General features: G+C 37.4%; 1 protein-coding gene across 1 annotated transcript in view; it reads left to right on the top strand.

Annotated features, from left to right (window-relative positions):
• Nucleotides 1-18,631, top strand: part of FBXL13 (F-box and leucine rich repeat protein 13) — a gene marked incomplete at both ends in the record, with an annotated part of 192,162 nt that overhangs the window by 156,224 nt on the left and 17,307 nt on the right. The window contains 2 exon segments of the mRNA XM_081244099.1: nt 12,604-12,643; nt 12,646-12,683. Of these exon segments, the coding sequence (XP_081100225.1) occupies nt 12,604-12,643; nt 12,646-12,683 (78 nt within the window).

The raw sequence follows: 18,631 nt of genomic DNA, 5'->3' as shown, positions 1-18,631 counted from the left end.
ATGAATTTGGTAAAGTTGCAGGATACAAAATTAATGCACAGAAATCTCTTGAATTCCTATACACTAATGGTGCAAAATATGAAAGAGAAATTAAGGAAACACTCCCATTTACCACTGCAACAAAAAGAATAAAATACCTAGGAATAAACCTACCTAAGGAGACAAAAGACCTGTATGCAGAAAACTATAAGACACTGATGAAAGAAATTAAAGATGATACAAACAGATGGAGAGATATACCATGTTCTTGGATTGGAAGAATCAATATTGTGAAAATGACTATACTACCCAAAGTAATCTACAGATTCAATGCAATCCCTATCAAGTTACCAATGGCATTTTTTACAGTACTAGAATAAAAAATCTTAAAATTTGTATGGAGACACAAAAGACCCCAAATAGCCAAAGCAGTCTTGAGGGGAAAAAACGGAGCTGGAGGAATCAGATTCCCTGCCTTCAGACTATATACAAAGCTACAGTAATAAAGACAATATGGTACTGACACAAAAACAGAAATATAGATCAATAGGAATAGGATAGAAAGCCCAGAGATAAACCCACGAACCTATGTTCAACTAATCTCTGACAAAGGAGGCAAGGTTATACAATGGAGAAAAGACAGTCTCTTCAATAAGTGGTGCTGGGAAAACTGGACAGCTACATGTAAAGGAATGAAATTAGAACACTTCCTATCACCGTACACAAAAATAAACTCAAAATGGATTAGAGATCTATATGTAAGACCGACACTGTAAAATTCTTAGAGGAAAACATAGGAAGAATGGATAACTCTTTGACATAAATCACAGCAAGATCTTTTTTGATCCACCTCCTAGAGTAATGGAAATAAAAACAAAAATAAACAAATGGGACCTAATGAAACTTAAAAGCTTTTGCACAGCAAAGGAAACTACAAACAAGATGAAAAGACAACCCACAGAATGGGAGAAGATATTTGTAAACGAATCAATGGACTAAGGATTAATCTCCAAAATATATAAACAGCTCATGCAGCTCAATATTAAAAAAACAAACAACCCAATCCAAAAATGGGCAGAAGACCTAAATAGACATTTCTCCAAAGAAGATATACAGATGGCCAAGAGGCACATGAAAAGCTGCTCAACATGACTAATTACTAGAGAAATGCAAATCAAAAGTACAATGAGGTATCACTTCACACCAGTTAGAATGGGCATCATCAGAAAATCTACAAACAACAAATGCTGGAGAGGGTGTGGAGAAAAGGGAACTCTCTTGCACTGTTGGTGGGAATGTAAATTGATACAGCCACTATGGAGAACAGTATGGAAGTTCATTAAAAAACTAAAAATAGAATGACCATATGACCCAGCAATCCCACTACTGGGCATATACCCAGAGAAAACCATAATTCAAAAAGACGCATGCACCCCAATGTTCATTGCAGCACTATTTACAATAGCCAGGTCATGGAAGCAACCTAAATGCCCATCGACAGACAAATGGATAAAGAAGATGTGGTACATATATACAATGGAATATTACTCAGCCATAAAAAGGAATGAAATTGAGTCATTTGTTCCACATATATGCGGAACCTAGAAAAATGGTACAGATGAACCGGTTTGCAGGGCAGAAATTGAGACACAGATATAGAGAACAAACGTATGGACACCAAGGGGGGAAAGTGGCAGGGGGGATGGCGGTGGTGGTGTGATGAATTGGGAGATTGGGATTGACATGTATATACTAATATGTATAAAATCGATAACTAATAAGAACCTGCTGTATAAAAAAATTAATTAAATAAAATTTTTAAAAAATCACACTCAACCTACGTCATTTCAATGCAATATCAATAGGTTTTATTTTATTGATGCATTCTCTCTTTAAGAAAACATAAATCACATGGTGAGATTAATTACTTTAGATGGTTTCCTAAATAAGTAAGCGTTCTTTAGTTCCTAATATATTGTATCTTATCTCTGCCACATTACAGCATAGCCCCCTAGAGGGGTGTTATGCTTTTAGATGGCCTCATTTGGGTAGCACCCAAATTATTTTCAAATTGAACTGCAAAACAAACAAAAAAACCCAGTAATCCTAACTGAATATTGGCGTGTGGTTTCCATCTTAATTTTAATTGTATATGTTATAAGGTCATTTAGTTTCAGATATTTCTAGCCAAAAAAAAAAAAAGAAGCCAATGTGAGAACTTTAACAATATCTCCTATATCTGTCCCCTGCCTCCTCTCCAACCTTGCTGCCACTGCCATAGTTCAAGCACCATTTCTCCTTACTAACCTCTCTTGCCTTAAGTATCACTGTCCTCAAATCTGTTCTCCACTGTGCTGTGGTGTGATCTTCCAGCATGCAAATCTGAGCCCTTCACTTCCTTGCTCAGACTTCTTCAGGAGCTCTACGTTGCTCTCAGCATAAAGTCTAAATAGTCTAGTGTGGAGAGCCAAGTCCTTCCTGAAGTGGTTCCTGCCTACTTGTGCAGCCTCACTTCCAGATGACTCCCACCTTTCATCTTTGCTCCAGAGACATAGAACTGACTCTCCTACAGCTCCGCAAACATGTCATGCTCTCCTTGCCTTCCCATTTCTGTGAGTTAATCTCTCTGTCTGAAACAGCCTTTCTTCTTGTCCACCTAGTAAATTCTTGCTTATCCCTCAAGTTTCAGCTGTGTGAAGCTCTTCTGGAATTCCTGGGCAGGCTTAGGATCTACCTACCTTGTGCTTCTGCTGTACTTTATAATGCCTCTAATAAAGCAATCAGCTCAATATATTTTAATATTTTTTCCATGTCTGTCGCCTTACAAATTGTAAGTTTCTTGAGGGTAGAGGCTGGATCATCCTATCTTTGGGATGCCCAGCATAATGCTTAGTACATAGAGGCGTGTAAAATATTTGATCAGTGAGTCAGTGAGTGAGGGAATGAATGGATCTGGTACCATTTCCTTCCTATAAACCAAACACTTAGACTTTTAAAAATTCCACATTTTCTTAGCTATGATCTGAGCTGGAGTGGGAAAGCTTACAGTTGCATGTCTTAATCTGATGATATGCTTTCAAGAGACCACCCATCTGCATGGAACACACATACAAATAAAGCCTGAGGTTTAGTGCAGCACAACCCCTAAAGGAGGAAGCACATGAAATCACTTGAGATTTAAGAAATAGAAAGAATGGGAGTTAAAAGAAAGCAGAGTAACTCAGAGACAAATGGATTTGCCTTGGATTAAAAACAAAAACCACATTAGAAGTCTGCCTTACTGAACTTTTTCATATGAAGCTGGACCTCTCCTTAGTCCATTCCAGGACCTTCTTCCCAGCCAGTGGCCTTATATGAGTCTGCTGGTTCCATCACTAGCAATAGTGGTTTTCCTCATAGAAGTTCCAGTCAATTTTCTCCTGTTTCCAGCAAAATGCCTACTAAAATCATTGCAAAAAGAAGTGACCAACCTGAGCTTGTTTTTTCCCTCAAGGAGAAGATCTGGTTGATATAACTTTCCTCTCAACCTCCATCAGGTAGGAGGCAAGTAGACTCAAGGTGACTTGTTCTATTTCCAGGTAACAGAGATGCTTATTTTCCTTCCCTCCATAAACATATAGAGGACCAATTTCTGTGTATTGACCAAAGCCTGCTTTCCTTTAGACTTGTAGGTTGGTAAATTAGGGTGGAAAGGTTGACACGTTTTAAAAAGAAGTATGATACAAAATTCATACTAATAATCAAGTAAGTAAAAATAAATAAAAATAATTAAGAAGAAAAGGTAAATTATTTTTATAAAATTGTAATTGCTAACCAGAGTATAAGAGGGAAGATCTCTTGTGAGGTTAAGATACATTTTCATGGACACTGTACAAGATAGCATTATCAATGATTTTAGAAAGAGGATGTGTTAATTGAGATAAAACATATTTCTGATAAAAGTTTTGTTCTTTACTCCTAAGAGAATGTGGTAGGCAACACCAAACAGAGCGAATCTTTCAGAAAGAAACATTATATAAATGTAAAACTGATTCACACAATTACAAAGGGAACTAGATCTCATCCAAGTATTCTGAGAGTATGCCAGCAAGATAAGGGAAAACTGGGTCCATAAAAATAATTTTATAGACTACTCATTCATTCACAAATACTTATTCATTGTCAACTGTGTGTCAAATGTTATGCAAGGTTATAGGAGTACTAAACTTACACAGTCCTGGTCTCAAGGTACAGCTTAGTGGCAAAACAACAACAACAACAAGAGTAACAACATTACATGGCTAAAAGTTACTAAAAGCATGAGTTCAGAGTGTGGCTTCACATCCTTCCTCGTGTCACAACACTATGAGAGTTCAGGCAAGTTACTCTGTGCCTCCATTACCCTCTCTTTAAAACAGTTATTATAATATTACTTTCCTCATAGTGTCGTGAGGATTTGTAAACTGCTTAACGTAAGTGTCTGGCACACGGTAAACACTCAATGCATCTTAGCAATAATTTATTGGAATTATGACATAATGAGGTATATCTGCTGTTATGGAGATATGTGCACTGCACTGCATCTTGGCAGCATGGATGAGTTGGAAAGTGAGTGCTTTTGTCTCTGTTGTCTCTGTGGAGGAGTCAGGAGATGCTCTTCAGCTTTTGAGGTGCAGCTAAGAGCTTCAGTAGGTGTTTGTGAGGTAAAGAAGAGAAGGGCATTCTCAATGTAGGAAGAAGCAGGGGGGAAGGCACAGAGACATGACAGAGGGTTATATGTTGGGGGATCCACAGGTGACTTTGTATTGTCATAGCATGGCCTGAGAAGACAGAGGATGTGGCAGGAGATGAGGATGGAGAAAGAGGTGGAGGGCAGAATGCGTATGGCCTCGCAAAGCGGTTCAGACTGTGCTATATGCAGTGGGAGCCACTGAAGAACTCTGAGTAGGACTCATACAGATTTGTGTACACAGACATAACAGTAAGGGGGTTCTATTTAAGAATGGGAAAGGTATTGCAATGACACTAGAAAGAATGAGGTTTTGATCATGGTGGCAGATGAGGCATGCATAAGAGATTTTTAGGAGGTAGTATAGATAGGGTGGGCTTGGTGATTGATTGGATATGGGGAGCAGTGGGGAGAGGAGTAGACACAGATAATATCCAGGTTTTTATTTGGTCAGTTGTGGACATGGTGGTACCGTTAACCAGGCAAAGAATCCTAAGAAAAGGATTAGGACTTGGACACAAGATGCTGAATTCCATTTCAACATGTTTCAATCCAGTACCAGGACACACCTCTCCTGACTAAGAGCTCATTTGGTCCTGGTTGACAAAAAAGACAGACACCCATTTGACTTCAGAATCTTCCCTTTTGTTTCTCAGTATGTTTGACAAGGAATCATAAGCATTCCATATATTACAATTTAAGCATTACTGAAAGCAGAAAATTTACACAAAGGATATTCAGCAACACCTTCTAACTGTATCCCCTCTATCACAACAACTTATATCCCATTTTACCCTCAAAAAAAAAAAAAAGCAGCAAGAAAGGAGGCTTCTCATGTTTGCTGTTAGGGACCTTTTGTTCTTTTTAGATTTCTCATGATCTACACCCCCAATAATTACATCAAAGTACTCAGTCATCCTAGACTCCTGGGTACCTCATTCCATCTTATTTCATAGAATGTATTTTCCAACAGCCTATATTCAAATATTAAATATCCTAAATTGTATAGATTATATTTATAGATTTCTCAGTTAATTTCCCCCTATATTTGTTTATATTTGTGATTGTATTTTATCTTATGTGAATTTTGTTTATGTTCTTTAGTCATTTATATATTGAGGGGTCTCAATATTCCTGCCAATTTGTATGAACTCCTTATAATAATGTAGTTATTAATCATTTGTCATATTTTCATATTTTCTCCATACTTTACAATGGCTTATGTCATGACTATGGAAGAGAGGTTTGTTTTAGTGTTTTAATATTGAAAGCCTACAAGCTGCTGCTTATAAAGAGTATTCAAGAAAAAATGAATTAAAAGTTGGACAAACTATGCAATCTTATGTAATTTTATACAGATTTTTCAAGAGACTTTCTTTAGTCATATGCAGAACAGATTATAAAATTTATTTATGCTTATTTACTGTTCTGGTGTGCCTGTATTAAAGTGTTGACAGTTTCCAAACTGAAATATACCATAAACAAGGATGGTTTGTGGCTATCAGATAAACTACATTGTATTTTATTCTGAAGTTAGTATTCCATAATGCCTAGACCATCTTCCAGACTTTTTCTAAAAGCACAGACTCTCAGAAGAAAAGCCACGTGCAAGTTGTAAAGACTAAATCTTTCAGATTGTGAAGCCGATTAACAAGGTTTCCTCAACAATATATAAAACTTGTTTTTTAATTATGACCAAATATTTAGTCTTATAATAGGGCGAAATACTGATGTTTTTATTTTCCTCAGTGTGTCATCTTTTGCCAACAAACAACATAATTACACCAAGCAAAACAGTAACTCCATTTTGTAAATGCACTTAACAGGAGTTTGGGAAAATTAAAAGACTGTTGCCTGTTAGAATGGCTATTACCAAAAAGATAAGAAATAACAAGTGTTTGTGAGAATGTGGAGAAATGGGACTGCTTGTGCACTGTTGGTAGGAATGTAAATTGGTGTAGCCACTATGGAAAACAGTATGAGGGTTCCTCAAAAAATTAAAAATAGAACTATCATATGATCTAGCATTTCCAAAGGAAATGAAAACATTAATTTAGAAAGATATATGTAACCCCCCTGTTCATTGCAGCATTATTTACAATAGCCAAGACATGGGAACAACCAAAGTGTCCACTGATGATGACTGCGTAAAGAAAATGTGGTGTATATATATATTCAGCCATAAAAAAGAAGGAAATCGGGCTTCCCTGGTGGCGCAGTGGTTGGGAGTCTGCCTGCCGATGCAGGGGACGCGGGTTCGTGCCCCGGTCCGGGAGCATCCCACGTGCCGCGGAGCGGCTGGGCCCGTGAGCCATGGCCGCTGAGCCTGCGCTCTGGATCCTGCGAGCCACAACTACTGAAGCCCGTGCGCCTAGAGCCAGTGCTCTGCAAAGACAGAAGCCACTGCAATGAGGAGCTCACGCACCGCAACGAAGGGTGGCCCCCGCTCGCCACAACTAGAGAGAGCGCACGTGCAGCAACGAAGACCCAACACAGGCAAAAAAAAAAAAAAAAAATGAAGGAAGTCTTGCCATTTGTGACAACATGGATGGACCTTGAGGGCACAATGCCAAGTGAAAAAAGTCAGACACAGAGGGATAAATACTGAATGATCTCATTTATATGTGGAATCTAAAAAAAACCAAAAACCTCATAGACACATAGAAGAGATTGGTAATTGGTAGAGGTGGAGTTGGGGGGTGGGGGCAAAATGGGTGAAGGGGGCTAAAAGGTACAAACTTCTAGTTATAAAATAAATAAGTCATGGGGTGTAAAGTACAGCATGGTGACTACAGTTAATAATAATGTATTGTATATCTGAAAGTTGCTAAGAGAGATCTTAGAAGTTCTCATCACAAGAAAAAAAAATTGTAACTATATATGTTGACAGATGTTAAACAGGCTTATTGTGACGGTCATTTCACGATATATACAAATACTGAATCACTATATGTACACCTAAAACTAATATAATGTTGTATGTTAATTATATCTTAATAAAAAAGACTGTTAATAGGTAACACAACAAATTAACTGGGACAGCTAGTTGTTATGTCTAAAATAATCTTTTGTTCAAAGTACCTCTCAAATTATTCAGCAGGAAATAAGAGAAAGAGTGATGGGAAAAAAGGTTTAAATAAATAACAGATTCTAAATTTAGAAGGAAGGATAGAATCAGAAAACTCAGCATTTTGCAACTTGCAACAAAATAACTGATTTAGGCAAGGATCATCAATTAATGCTCAAATCATTGACTGAAACGTTGTTGGGAAACAGGGAATTCACGTGGTCTCAAAGGATCACATCTTGGATTATTTATTAAATAAACAGGAAAAATACAGTTCTAATGAAACTGCACCTAGGTAGTAGTTTTACAGAAAATGTTTACCTAGAATCTAATCATAAGGAACAGTCAGACAAATCCAGAATGTGGGACATTTTATGTAATGGCTGGCCTGGGATCTTGAAAGACAACATTTAAAGAAAAAAAAAAAAAGGCTAAAGAGACATGCAACCAAATGCAACGTGTGAACTCTTGAGGACTGGATAAAAAGCAAATTTGAATATTGACTGTATATTATATAGTAGGGTCGTACTGTTAATCTTCAGTATCATATTACATATACATAATCCTATATAGTTACATAGGAAAATGTCCTTATTCCTAGGAAGATGCATATAGAATATTCAGAGGTAAAGCATCATGATAGCTGAAACTTATTTTCATTTGGTTCACACTACACATATGAATTTTTTTTTTTTTTTTTTTTTCTTTGTTTTTGCGGTACGCGGGCCTCTCACTGTCGTGGCCTCTCCCGTTGCGGAGCACAGGCTCCGGACGCGCAGGCCCAGCGGCCATGGTTCACGGGCCCAGCCGCTCCGCGGCATATGGGATCCTCCCGGACCGGGGCACGAACGCGTATCCCCTGCATCCGCAGGCGGACCCTCAACCACTGCGCCACCAGGGAGGCCCTATGAATTTTTTAAAAATATATTATATATACATATAAAACTATATTCACCCATAAAAGTAAAGCTATCACACCAATTAAGCAAAATGTGGCGAAGTATTTATAATTGGTGCATTTAGGTAAAGGATATATGTGTTCATTATACCATTCTTTGAACCTGGCTGTAGATTTGAAGATTTTCAAAATAAAGAGTTGGGGGAAGTATGTTTGATGTTTATGTTGGTGATATTCTAAGCTTGGCGTCGTATGACTCAGTCATATAGTAAGTACACACAGACACACATACCATTCCAATATTCGGTAACTCGTTCATTGCTGATGTCTATCTACATCAGCTGAACAATTCCAGATGTAAAATTGGGGGAAAAAAAAGAATAGCTTTCAAAGTATTGGTTTGCTCCCAACTGTCTGGTGTACGTCTATCTGTTCCTGGCAGCATGCAGTATTCCCACCCACTACTCCCAGTGACCCCAGTCTGAACTATTTTCCAAACAACTCACACTTTCCAAATGAAGCCTTTGTTCATGCTGCTTCCAGTGTTTCATGCTTGAAACACTGTTCCTATTCCTTTGTCAAAATCTTACCCAGACTTTAAGGCTTAATTCAGATTCTTCTTCCTCTGTGAAAGTCTCTTCTAGACCGTCACCTATTCCTTCCAACTAAAAGCAATCACCCCCTGCCCTGTGATCTCTATACCTCTTTTGAAACACATCCTCATTCTTTTTGCATTATTGTCACCTATTCCCTAAAGAGGGAAAGTTTTGTTTAACAATGTTGCATAGGATAAAATCCACATTCCAGAATAATGTACGAGGCTCTCATGGCTTGGTGCCTGCTTCCTTCTGAGTCTTCAGTCTTGACACTCCCTTCAATGGACCAGAGCTACAGTATAAGCCAATTTTTCACTAGGGACGCCTGGACCCCTAAGATCCAGGTCTCTCAATTCCATGGCCTATGAAGGAGCAAAGTGCTCCCCAGGATTCCTATGAATTCCTAGAGCTTCGCATTCTCATACAACCTGCAATGCTAGTGACTTCTCCAGGCTACCACACCATCTGCTTTCCTTTGTATTTTACCTGATTACAAAATTTAGCCCCTTCTAAATTTGGGGAAAATAAACCAGAACCTCTCCTGCAAAGCATTCGTGAGTTTGGCTGACTTCTGAGGGAGATGAAGGAGGATTTACATTTTCATGATGCTACAACTTCCCTGAAAATTTAAGTACCCACCTGCTCTTTGCCCCACTGAGGCCCAGTCACTCCATCTGGTTGGCTCCTCTGTGCTTCTTTCTTTGTCTTGTCCTCCCACTTTCCTCTTTTTATCCCTCCCAGAAGTAAAAGCTTGGCACAGCCAACCCCCAGGACTTCTCCCCCGCAAGCACTTAACAAGGTATTAAACAAAACAAAACAAAAACAAAACCCTGCAGTTTCTTCCTTAAGAGAAATTCTTAGATCAGCTTTTCAGATTTTTTAAAAATCCATGTAAATCTAATCATGCCATGCTATATAGTTCCATACACATGCCATACTATTTCATACCTCAATGCTTTTGCACATTCTGTTCCTTCAGCCTGGAATGTCCTTCCCTTTGTAGCTTTCTTGGCAATTTACACTTCCCCACTCACGACTCTCCTCCATGCAGTCTTCTCTAATCCAAAGTAGTGCCCTCATCTTTCCTCTTTGGTTCGACCACTGTGCCCAGTATTTACCTTTCACAGGGTTGTAATGATCTAGTGTACATGTCTGTCTTTAATGCCAGACTATGGGCTCCTTGACAGTAAACACTGCACCTCATTGACCTTTATACTCCCAGCTTCTATCCCAGAGCCTGAACAATATAATACATGCTAAATAAATATTTATTGAATGATGAATTAAGAATGAATGAATTTTACCTAGACCTGAGATTTAAGACTCTTTAAGGTATAAAGAAAGACTGTAAAATGTTGGAACCATCACTTGCTTCACCTTCTAATTTGGAGCATTTATTTATAAGCTTCAAAATGCCAAGGCATCTTATTATCTGTCCTTTTAATTATAGCCATCCTAGTAGGTATGTAGTATTTAGTATCTCACTGTGGTTTTGATTTGTATTTACTTAATGGCTAATGATATTTAACTAATTAAATTTTGAGGCCATACATTTTAATGAACAACCACAGTGATGAAATGTGGCACTCCATTTTAATACTAATTAATAATATTTTAAAATAATTTTGAACAAAATGGTAAAGATATTATAGTCTGTTAAATGTCATACTTAGCAAGTATACTTCATTACAGCTCATCTTTAAAAAATTCTAACATGGCTACATAGACAAAAAAAAGTGAAAACTTCAGAGAAACTATTCAGAGATAGTTTCATAAGACAAATTCCACATAGAATAATAAAACATATTTAGCTATTATCAAGTACAGGGCAAAGAGGAAAACTTTGCATCTCTTACTTGATATTTTTGTTCAAACAATTTAGTTTCTGTTGGGGTAGTATCTAAACTCCAATTCTTCTAACATGAATAAAACAGCATCCACATCTGGAACCCAGACCACGTGTGATGGCTTTACAGGGTTTGACCATTCTTTGTTTTGAAATAAGGAGACAGGAAAACATAATGTGCTCCTAGCAAAAGAATCCACATTTGCAATAAAATTAAAAGAATAAATGGAGTGATTTTATTTTTGTGTGGTATACAGGACTGTTAAATGAAATTAGAAACTGCAATTTAAACAGTGACTTCAATGAAGCAGAATTTCAAGCACTTTTCTCCTTGATCTGGCTTTTGTTTTTGAAAAATGAAAGGGCCTAATATGTACATCAGTGAAAAAAGCGGGATATAATATTTGCAGGACCCATTTTCAATTACAATCCAAATGTGGTTTTTACGATCAATAAAATGTAAACCAGTCCTGCAAATAAAATGTAAAAAGGACAGGGCTTCCCTGGTGGCGCAGTGGTTGAGAGTCCGCCTGCCGATGCAGGGGACACGGGTTCGTGCCCTGGTCCGGGAAGATCCCACATGCCGCGGAGCAGCTGGGCCCGTGAGCCATGGCCGCTGAGTCTGCGTGTCTGGAGCCTGTGCTCCGCAACGGGAGAGGCCACAACAGTGAGAGGCCCGCGAACCACAAAAAAAAAATAAAAATGAAAAAAGTAAAAAGGACAAATCATATACCATTTCTGGCATTTTCCCTGCCAGCCAGCTCTGGGACCATAGAATGAGGAAAATGGTCTAGGAAGCATATCTAACAGAAATTGAAAAGTAATATGATCCTGAATGCAAAACAGGAGGATGGCATCTATAATGCACATTAGTCAGTTCCTTATCTGAATGTTGTGCCAGTTTAGGGCGGTAAGGTATGGAGAAATGGGCCAGCAAAACCACACATAAAAAAATGAAGGGCTAAAAGTACAATCTATTTTTTTTAAATAAAAAGAAACAAAGCTTTTAGCCTGAAAAAAGAAGTGAGCTATTGATGAATGATTATCTGTCTATAGGCCTTTATATAAAGATGTTTCTTCTCCCTCCAAGCAGTTAAACATAATAAAATGAGCTAAAGATTTTCAGATGTTTAGGCTAGGCATAAAAAAGAATTTATTGATAAATAGATTCATTAGCTACATGAAGTGTCTTCAAAACAAAGCTGTAAGCTTAGGGGTCTTTAAGGTTTCTTTATATTGATTCGTATAACATTTACCTGGAAACAGAAGGCAAGATAAGAAGTTTCCTGGCTCTGGGATTTCTAATAGTTTTTGTAAAACATTAGAGACAACCTGAAAATTTTATTTAACAATGTTGTCTAACCAAAGTGATTTTATGATTTGTTAAGTGTAAAGAAATAGAAGACAGAAGCTAAATTTTTTTAGTTTGCATAATTGTTACCTTATTGGAAATATACCTTCCATACTAAATTATAATCATCAAATAATCTTTATATTAAACATTTTTAGGGTTTGATGACACTTTCCAGGCATAAAAAATTAAAGGAACTTTCTCTGAGTGTGATAAAATCACCGATATTGGAATTCAGGTAAGATAATTACAGTTTTTTGTTAAAGAATTAAGATAGAAAATTAAGCACAAATCAAATAATCTTTGTAGGTAACAACAGAAAAAAGAAGTGGATTGGAACTGTAACAATACATATGTGATCTCGGTTGAGCCAAGATCAACATCTGCCAATAGTCAGGTCTCCACAGCCCAAGGTGACTGAGAGGTTTGCTTTCCCACTTTTCTTGTCTACTCTCTCCCTTCCAGATGTCAGACTTACAGGATAACTAGGGATAGGTTGACATTTTACTTGTAGAATGATAAACTGCAATGTGGTAAAAGTCTTCTCATATAATGGAAGTGTTCTGTAGATATTCTGTGTTATATCATCTAACCATAAAAATTGGGGGACTTTGAAAACCTATACCAGGTACTTAACAATTAGGGACTTAAGTTACTCAAACATAGTTGGTAGCATAGTTTACCCGGATGGAAAGCGTGAGATAAGTAACTGGATAGGATAAATGATTATGTGCTCAAATGGTACTTTAAGAACTCATGAGAAGTACATTTCCTAGACCTGGTGTTGAGTGATATATAGGAAGTCATAAAGTAGCTATTGTGAGTAAGCCACATGTAATGTTTATCACAACATTAAGCAACTCAATTTTCTGTTAAAAGAAGAAAAGTTACAATCATATGTCACACATGTATTGAACTAGGGCAAAATCTGGTTACTTATTAGTAAAATAATGGATGATAACATTCTTAAAGGGAACCAATAATCTAGGGATGCGGAAACTGTTAAATGCATCAGAAACTCCGTTTAAAGTATCCTGAGAGTTCAAAACCCCAAGCATTTATGAAAATCTGGGGCTAAACTCAGAAAAAAATTTTTTTAAATAGAAACCCTTATTGAGGTAAAAGGATTTATCTCACATGTGGAAAGATACTGCAAATGATAGCTGAGAAGTCCACCAGAGCATGGCAGACTTGAAGTTAAGTTCTCTTCCATGAATTTGAAATGGACTTTGCAAGTTCTAACATTACTAATAGGAGAATGTTAAAATATTATATGAACTGGTGGGCTATAGAGAGGGCCAGGCCAAACGGTGCCCTAGACTTCAGCATAGAATTCTAGTGTTCTGAAGCTCAAGGAATCTTAGAACCATTTAAACCACTCTGTAATTTTACAAGTGAGGAAACTAAGGCCCAGAGGTCTTAAATGATTAGTCCAAAGTCCTATGCCATCTCAGCAAACTAATCTAACTCATCTAGTTTTACAGAAACAAAGAGTAGAAGTAGAGAATTGCTGTTCTAAATGGTTGATTGGCAACATGACAGTGGGAAAAATTGTTTTCAAATGATTTTTGCTGTATTTCACTGCATCTGGACAATGTACTGGTACTTAAGAGGAAAATGTAACACCATTAAGAAGTCTCCTTTTAGAGGCATTAGTGTCAAGCAATGTCAATTTCCCCCAGTTTCAGACCCTGGTTCCAAAGGTTCTAGCAGGTTCCTAAGAAATCTACCTAGTAGTACATTCAATTGTATAAAGAGTTAAAAAGAACAAACACTATCTTTCAAAACAAAGATCCCAGAGAGGACTAACAACTTGCATATAGGACAAGATTGTAACTCTACAATAACAAAAGGGGTTATAATGCATGTAACCCACTAGAAGAAAAAGTCAAGAGGTTCCTGTAAGGCTAAACCATGGTTTACCTACTGCAGTTCATTTAAGGATTAAACATGCATTTACCTAAAACTTTATCCATGAATATGATCTAGTCAGGCTTTCAAAAGGTCTCTGACAAAGTGATAGAATAAAGTTTATTAAAATAAAACGGTTAAGTGTTAACATTTCTAATACTGGGTTATATTTCTTATATGGTGATCAGTCACATTTGATCAACAACTACAAATCATTCAAAAGTATTAAAAGCTACCATGGTGATGACATACATGGCCTCTTAATATCCATCACTTATTAATTTTAAGATGCTTCTTTGGATGAGAGAGGGCTGACCAAAGTCTGAGGCTACGTATCAGGAAGCCAGTGCTTTCTGCCATTTATCTTTGAGTCTACAGGTTCCAGGCCTTTTTATTTACATTCTTTGGAGCCTGAAAAATCAAACTATTTTTAGGTGCTCTGAGATTTTAGATTAAAGCGTTTACCCATATGCTAAGAATATGATCATACAGCTGAGTTTGGCCTAGTTTTAAAAAATGTAAACTTTTGGGGCTTCCCTGGTGGCGCAGTGGTTGAGAGTCTGCCTGCCGATGCAGGGGACGTGGATTCGAGCTCCGGTCCGGGAAGATCCCACATGCCGCGGAGCGGCTGGGCCCGTGAGTGAGCCATGGCCGCTGAGCCTGCGCGTCCGGAGCCTGTGCTCCGCAACGGGAGAGGCCACAGCAGTGAGAGGCCCACGTATTGCAAAAAAAAAAAAAAAAAAAAAAAAAGGAACCTTTTAAAAACTGGTATGTATTGATTTTCAGTGACCTAAAATAAAACAGGGGGAATACAAGCATATGGAAATACAGAATTATTTAATTATTAGTTGCATAAGATCAGCTGTTCTATTCAAGTTCATGAAAAAAAATTTTTCTCTTTCTCATCATCCCTCTTTTTCTCCTCTCTGCTTTTGGAGTGTGTGTGTGTGTGTGTGTGTGTGTGTGCGCACACTCGAGTGTCGTGGCATTTAACCTCCTTTTACCTCTTCCAAGTTTCCAAGGTTCACACTTATGGGCATGTGGTAATCCTCCTCCTCCTTCCCTCCTCCAGCCCAATGACTTAAGTTCCAAAAGAGATGAAACAAAGAAGGGGGAGGTGAAAGTGACACTTGAGCCAATTTCACAATTCCTTATCTGGATTTACAAGAGAGGGGGAAGAGAATAACCTAAGGTGGTTAAACTGAGATGTTTAGGTTATCCTAAATTTACCAGGACATTGTTTCTTATTACTTTAGAAGATAACTATAGGAGACTTTCTTTTTAGCTTAAAACATTGAAAACTACATAATGATTTAATGAGAAAAAGGAGGAGATGAGCATTGTTACCCTGATTTGGTTTTGCACGAATCATGAACATTATAGGAATAAAAAATTACCTCATTTTAGTTTTACTGGAAACCACAGCACATGCAGTTTGAGTGTCTGGAGCCTCAGATGTATTGACTTTTTAGGATCTGGTTTTAATTACTTTCCCCAACTTTAGTTTTGTTCTGAGAACGTTAGGCATTCAACGATCATGTTAAACTAAAATTATTTGGTGCTCTTGAAAGACACATTTATTTTGGAAGCAATGTTTGATACAGTCATAATTGAGCGTTTCTTAAGAAACTTTTTCCTTGAGCATTTTGCGAATTTAAATAAAAGACTGTCAAGTTTGGCAAAAAATTGGTCTAACTGGGATGTTACAATACAAATAAATTGGAAGCCCTGTCTTATTAAGTTGTTTGGGTAGAACCAAAGGAATAAATAAAATTATTTACTCTAGTTGCTTTTTACATTCCCTTAATCTAGCTTTTATTTCTCATCCCCTTTTTTGGGGAATGAAGTATGCTATAAATACATTAATGCAATATCCATACATATGAATGTGCATATTTTTCTTTATGCAGGTTATTTGAGAGTGAAAATCTTGGAGATTGACAAAAATCTTTTATTATTTCAGTTTTCATATGTTGAGGTAGTTGATTAAGAAACAGCACTAAAGAGGAGAAAATCAGGTTTAGTTATGTCTCACCACAAGGACTTACACATGTATGTACGCACTGAAAATATGCCTGTGTGTGTTTACATTGTAAGTATGTATGTAAGTGTATACCTATGTGTAGTATATGTGTGCAAATTAAATATTTACAAGTTTTAGCACGTTAGATTACATATATTTACATGTAAATACATGTAAGTATATAACTAATTGTCTAGTACATGTGTGTAAATTAAATATATGTACACATCTTAGTGGTTGTTAGACTACCTGAATATGTCAATGTGTGTGGATAAATTATTATGCCCAAATTGTGTATAGAGATGTTATAAGATTATTTATTTCTGGGCTAACACCAAATAAATGATGGTCAATATTCAAGACAAATAAAATTAGTTTGTTAAAGAATTATCTTTTTGTTTATACTTTAACTTTAAAAATTAAATATCTATGTAAATGGCAAGGCTCTATTTCCTATGGTAAGGAAATTCAGAATATGCTCTTAGAAGAAATAATTTTTTTTTACAAACAAAAAAATTTTATTGAAGTACAGTTGAATTACAATGTTGTGTGAATTTCTGTTTTACAGCAATATGACAGTGATAAATTTATATATACATTCTTTTTCTTTTCCTTTTTTCTTTTAACATCCTTATTGGAGTATAACTGCTTTACAATGGTGTGTTAGTTTCTGCTGTATAACAAAGTGAGTCAGCTATACGTATACATATATTCCCAAAATGCCTCCCTCTTGCGTCTCCCTCCCACCATCCCTATCCCACCCCTCTAGGTGGTCACAAAGCACTGAGCTGATCTCCCTGTGCTAGGCGGCTGCTTCCCACTAGCTATCTATTTTACATCGGGTAATGTTTATATGTCAGTGCTACTCTCTCACTTCGTCCCTTCTTACACTTCCTCCTCTGCGTGTCCTCAAGTCCATCCTCTACGTCTGCGTCTTTATTCCTGTTCTGCCCCTAGGTTCTTCAGAACCATTTGTTTTTTTTAGATTCCATATATATGGGTTAGCATATGATATTTAGTTTTCTCTTTCCAACTTATTTCACTCTGTATGACAGAATCTAGGTCCATCCACCTCACTGCAAATAACTCAATTTCATTTCTTTCTATGGCTGAGTAATATTCCATTGTATATATGTGCCACATCTTCTTTATCCATTCTTCTGTCGATGGACACTTATGTTACTTCCATGTCCTGGCTATTGTAAATAGACCGGCAATGAACACTGTGGTACATGTCTCTTTTTTTTTTTTTTGCGGTATGCGGGCCTCTCACTGTTGTGGCCTCTCCCGTTGCGGAGCACAGGCTCCGGATGCGCAGGCTCAGCGGCCATGGCTCACGGGCCCAGCCGCTCCGCGGCATATGGGATCCTCCCGGACCGGGGCACGAACCCGTATCCCCTGCATCGGCAGGCGGACTCTCAACCACTGCGCCACCAGGGAGGCCCTATGTCTCTTTTTGAATTATGGTTTTCTCAGGGTCTTTGCCCAGTAGTGGGATTGCTGGGTCATAAGTAGTTCTATTTTTAGTCTTTCAAGGAACCTCCATACCGTTCTCCACAGTGGCTGTATCAATTTACATTCCCACCAACATTGCAAGAGGGTTCCCTTTTCTCCACACCCTCTCCAGCATTTATTGTTTGTAGACTTTTTGATGATGGCCATTCTGACCAGTGTGAGGTGATACCTCATTGTAGTTTTGATTTGCATTTCTCTAGTGATTAGTGATGTTGAGCATCCTTTCATGTGTCTGTTGGTAATCTGTATATCTTCTTTGGAGAAATGTCTATTTACGTCTTCTGCCCATTTTTGGATTGGGTTTTTTTTTTGATATTGAGCTACATGAGCTGCTTATAAATTTTGGAGATTAATCCTTTGTCAGTTGCTTCATTTGCAAATATTTTCTCCCATACTGCGAGTTGTCTTTTCTTCTTGTTTATGGTTTCCTTTGCTGTGCAAAAGGTTTGAAGTTTCATTAGGTCCCATGTGTTTATTTTTGTCTTTATTTCCATTTCTCTAGGAGGTGGGTCAAAAAGGATCTTGCTGTGATTTATGTCATAGACTGTTCTGCATATGTTTTCCTCTAAGAGTTTGATAGTGTCCGGTCTTACATTTAGGTCTTTAATCCATTTTGAGTTTATTTTTGTGTATGGTGTTAGGAAGTGTTCTAATTTCATCCTTTTACATGTAGCTGTCCAGTTTTCCCAGCACCACTTATTGAAGAGGCTGTCTTTTCTCCATTGTACATTCTTGCC

Source organism: Mesoplodon bidens (genome assembly GCF_964165515.1).
Source record: "Mesoplodon bidens genome assembly, chromosome: 9".
Taxonomy (NCBI): domain Eukaryota; kingdom Metazoa; phylum Chordata; class Mammalia; order Artiodactyla; family Ziphiidae; genus Mesoplodon; species Mesoplodon bidens.
This window is presented reverse-complemented; position numbering and strand designations above follow the sequence as displayed.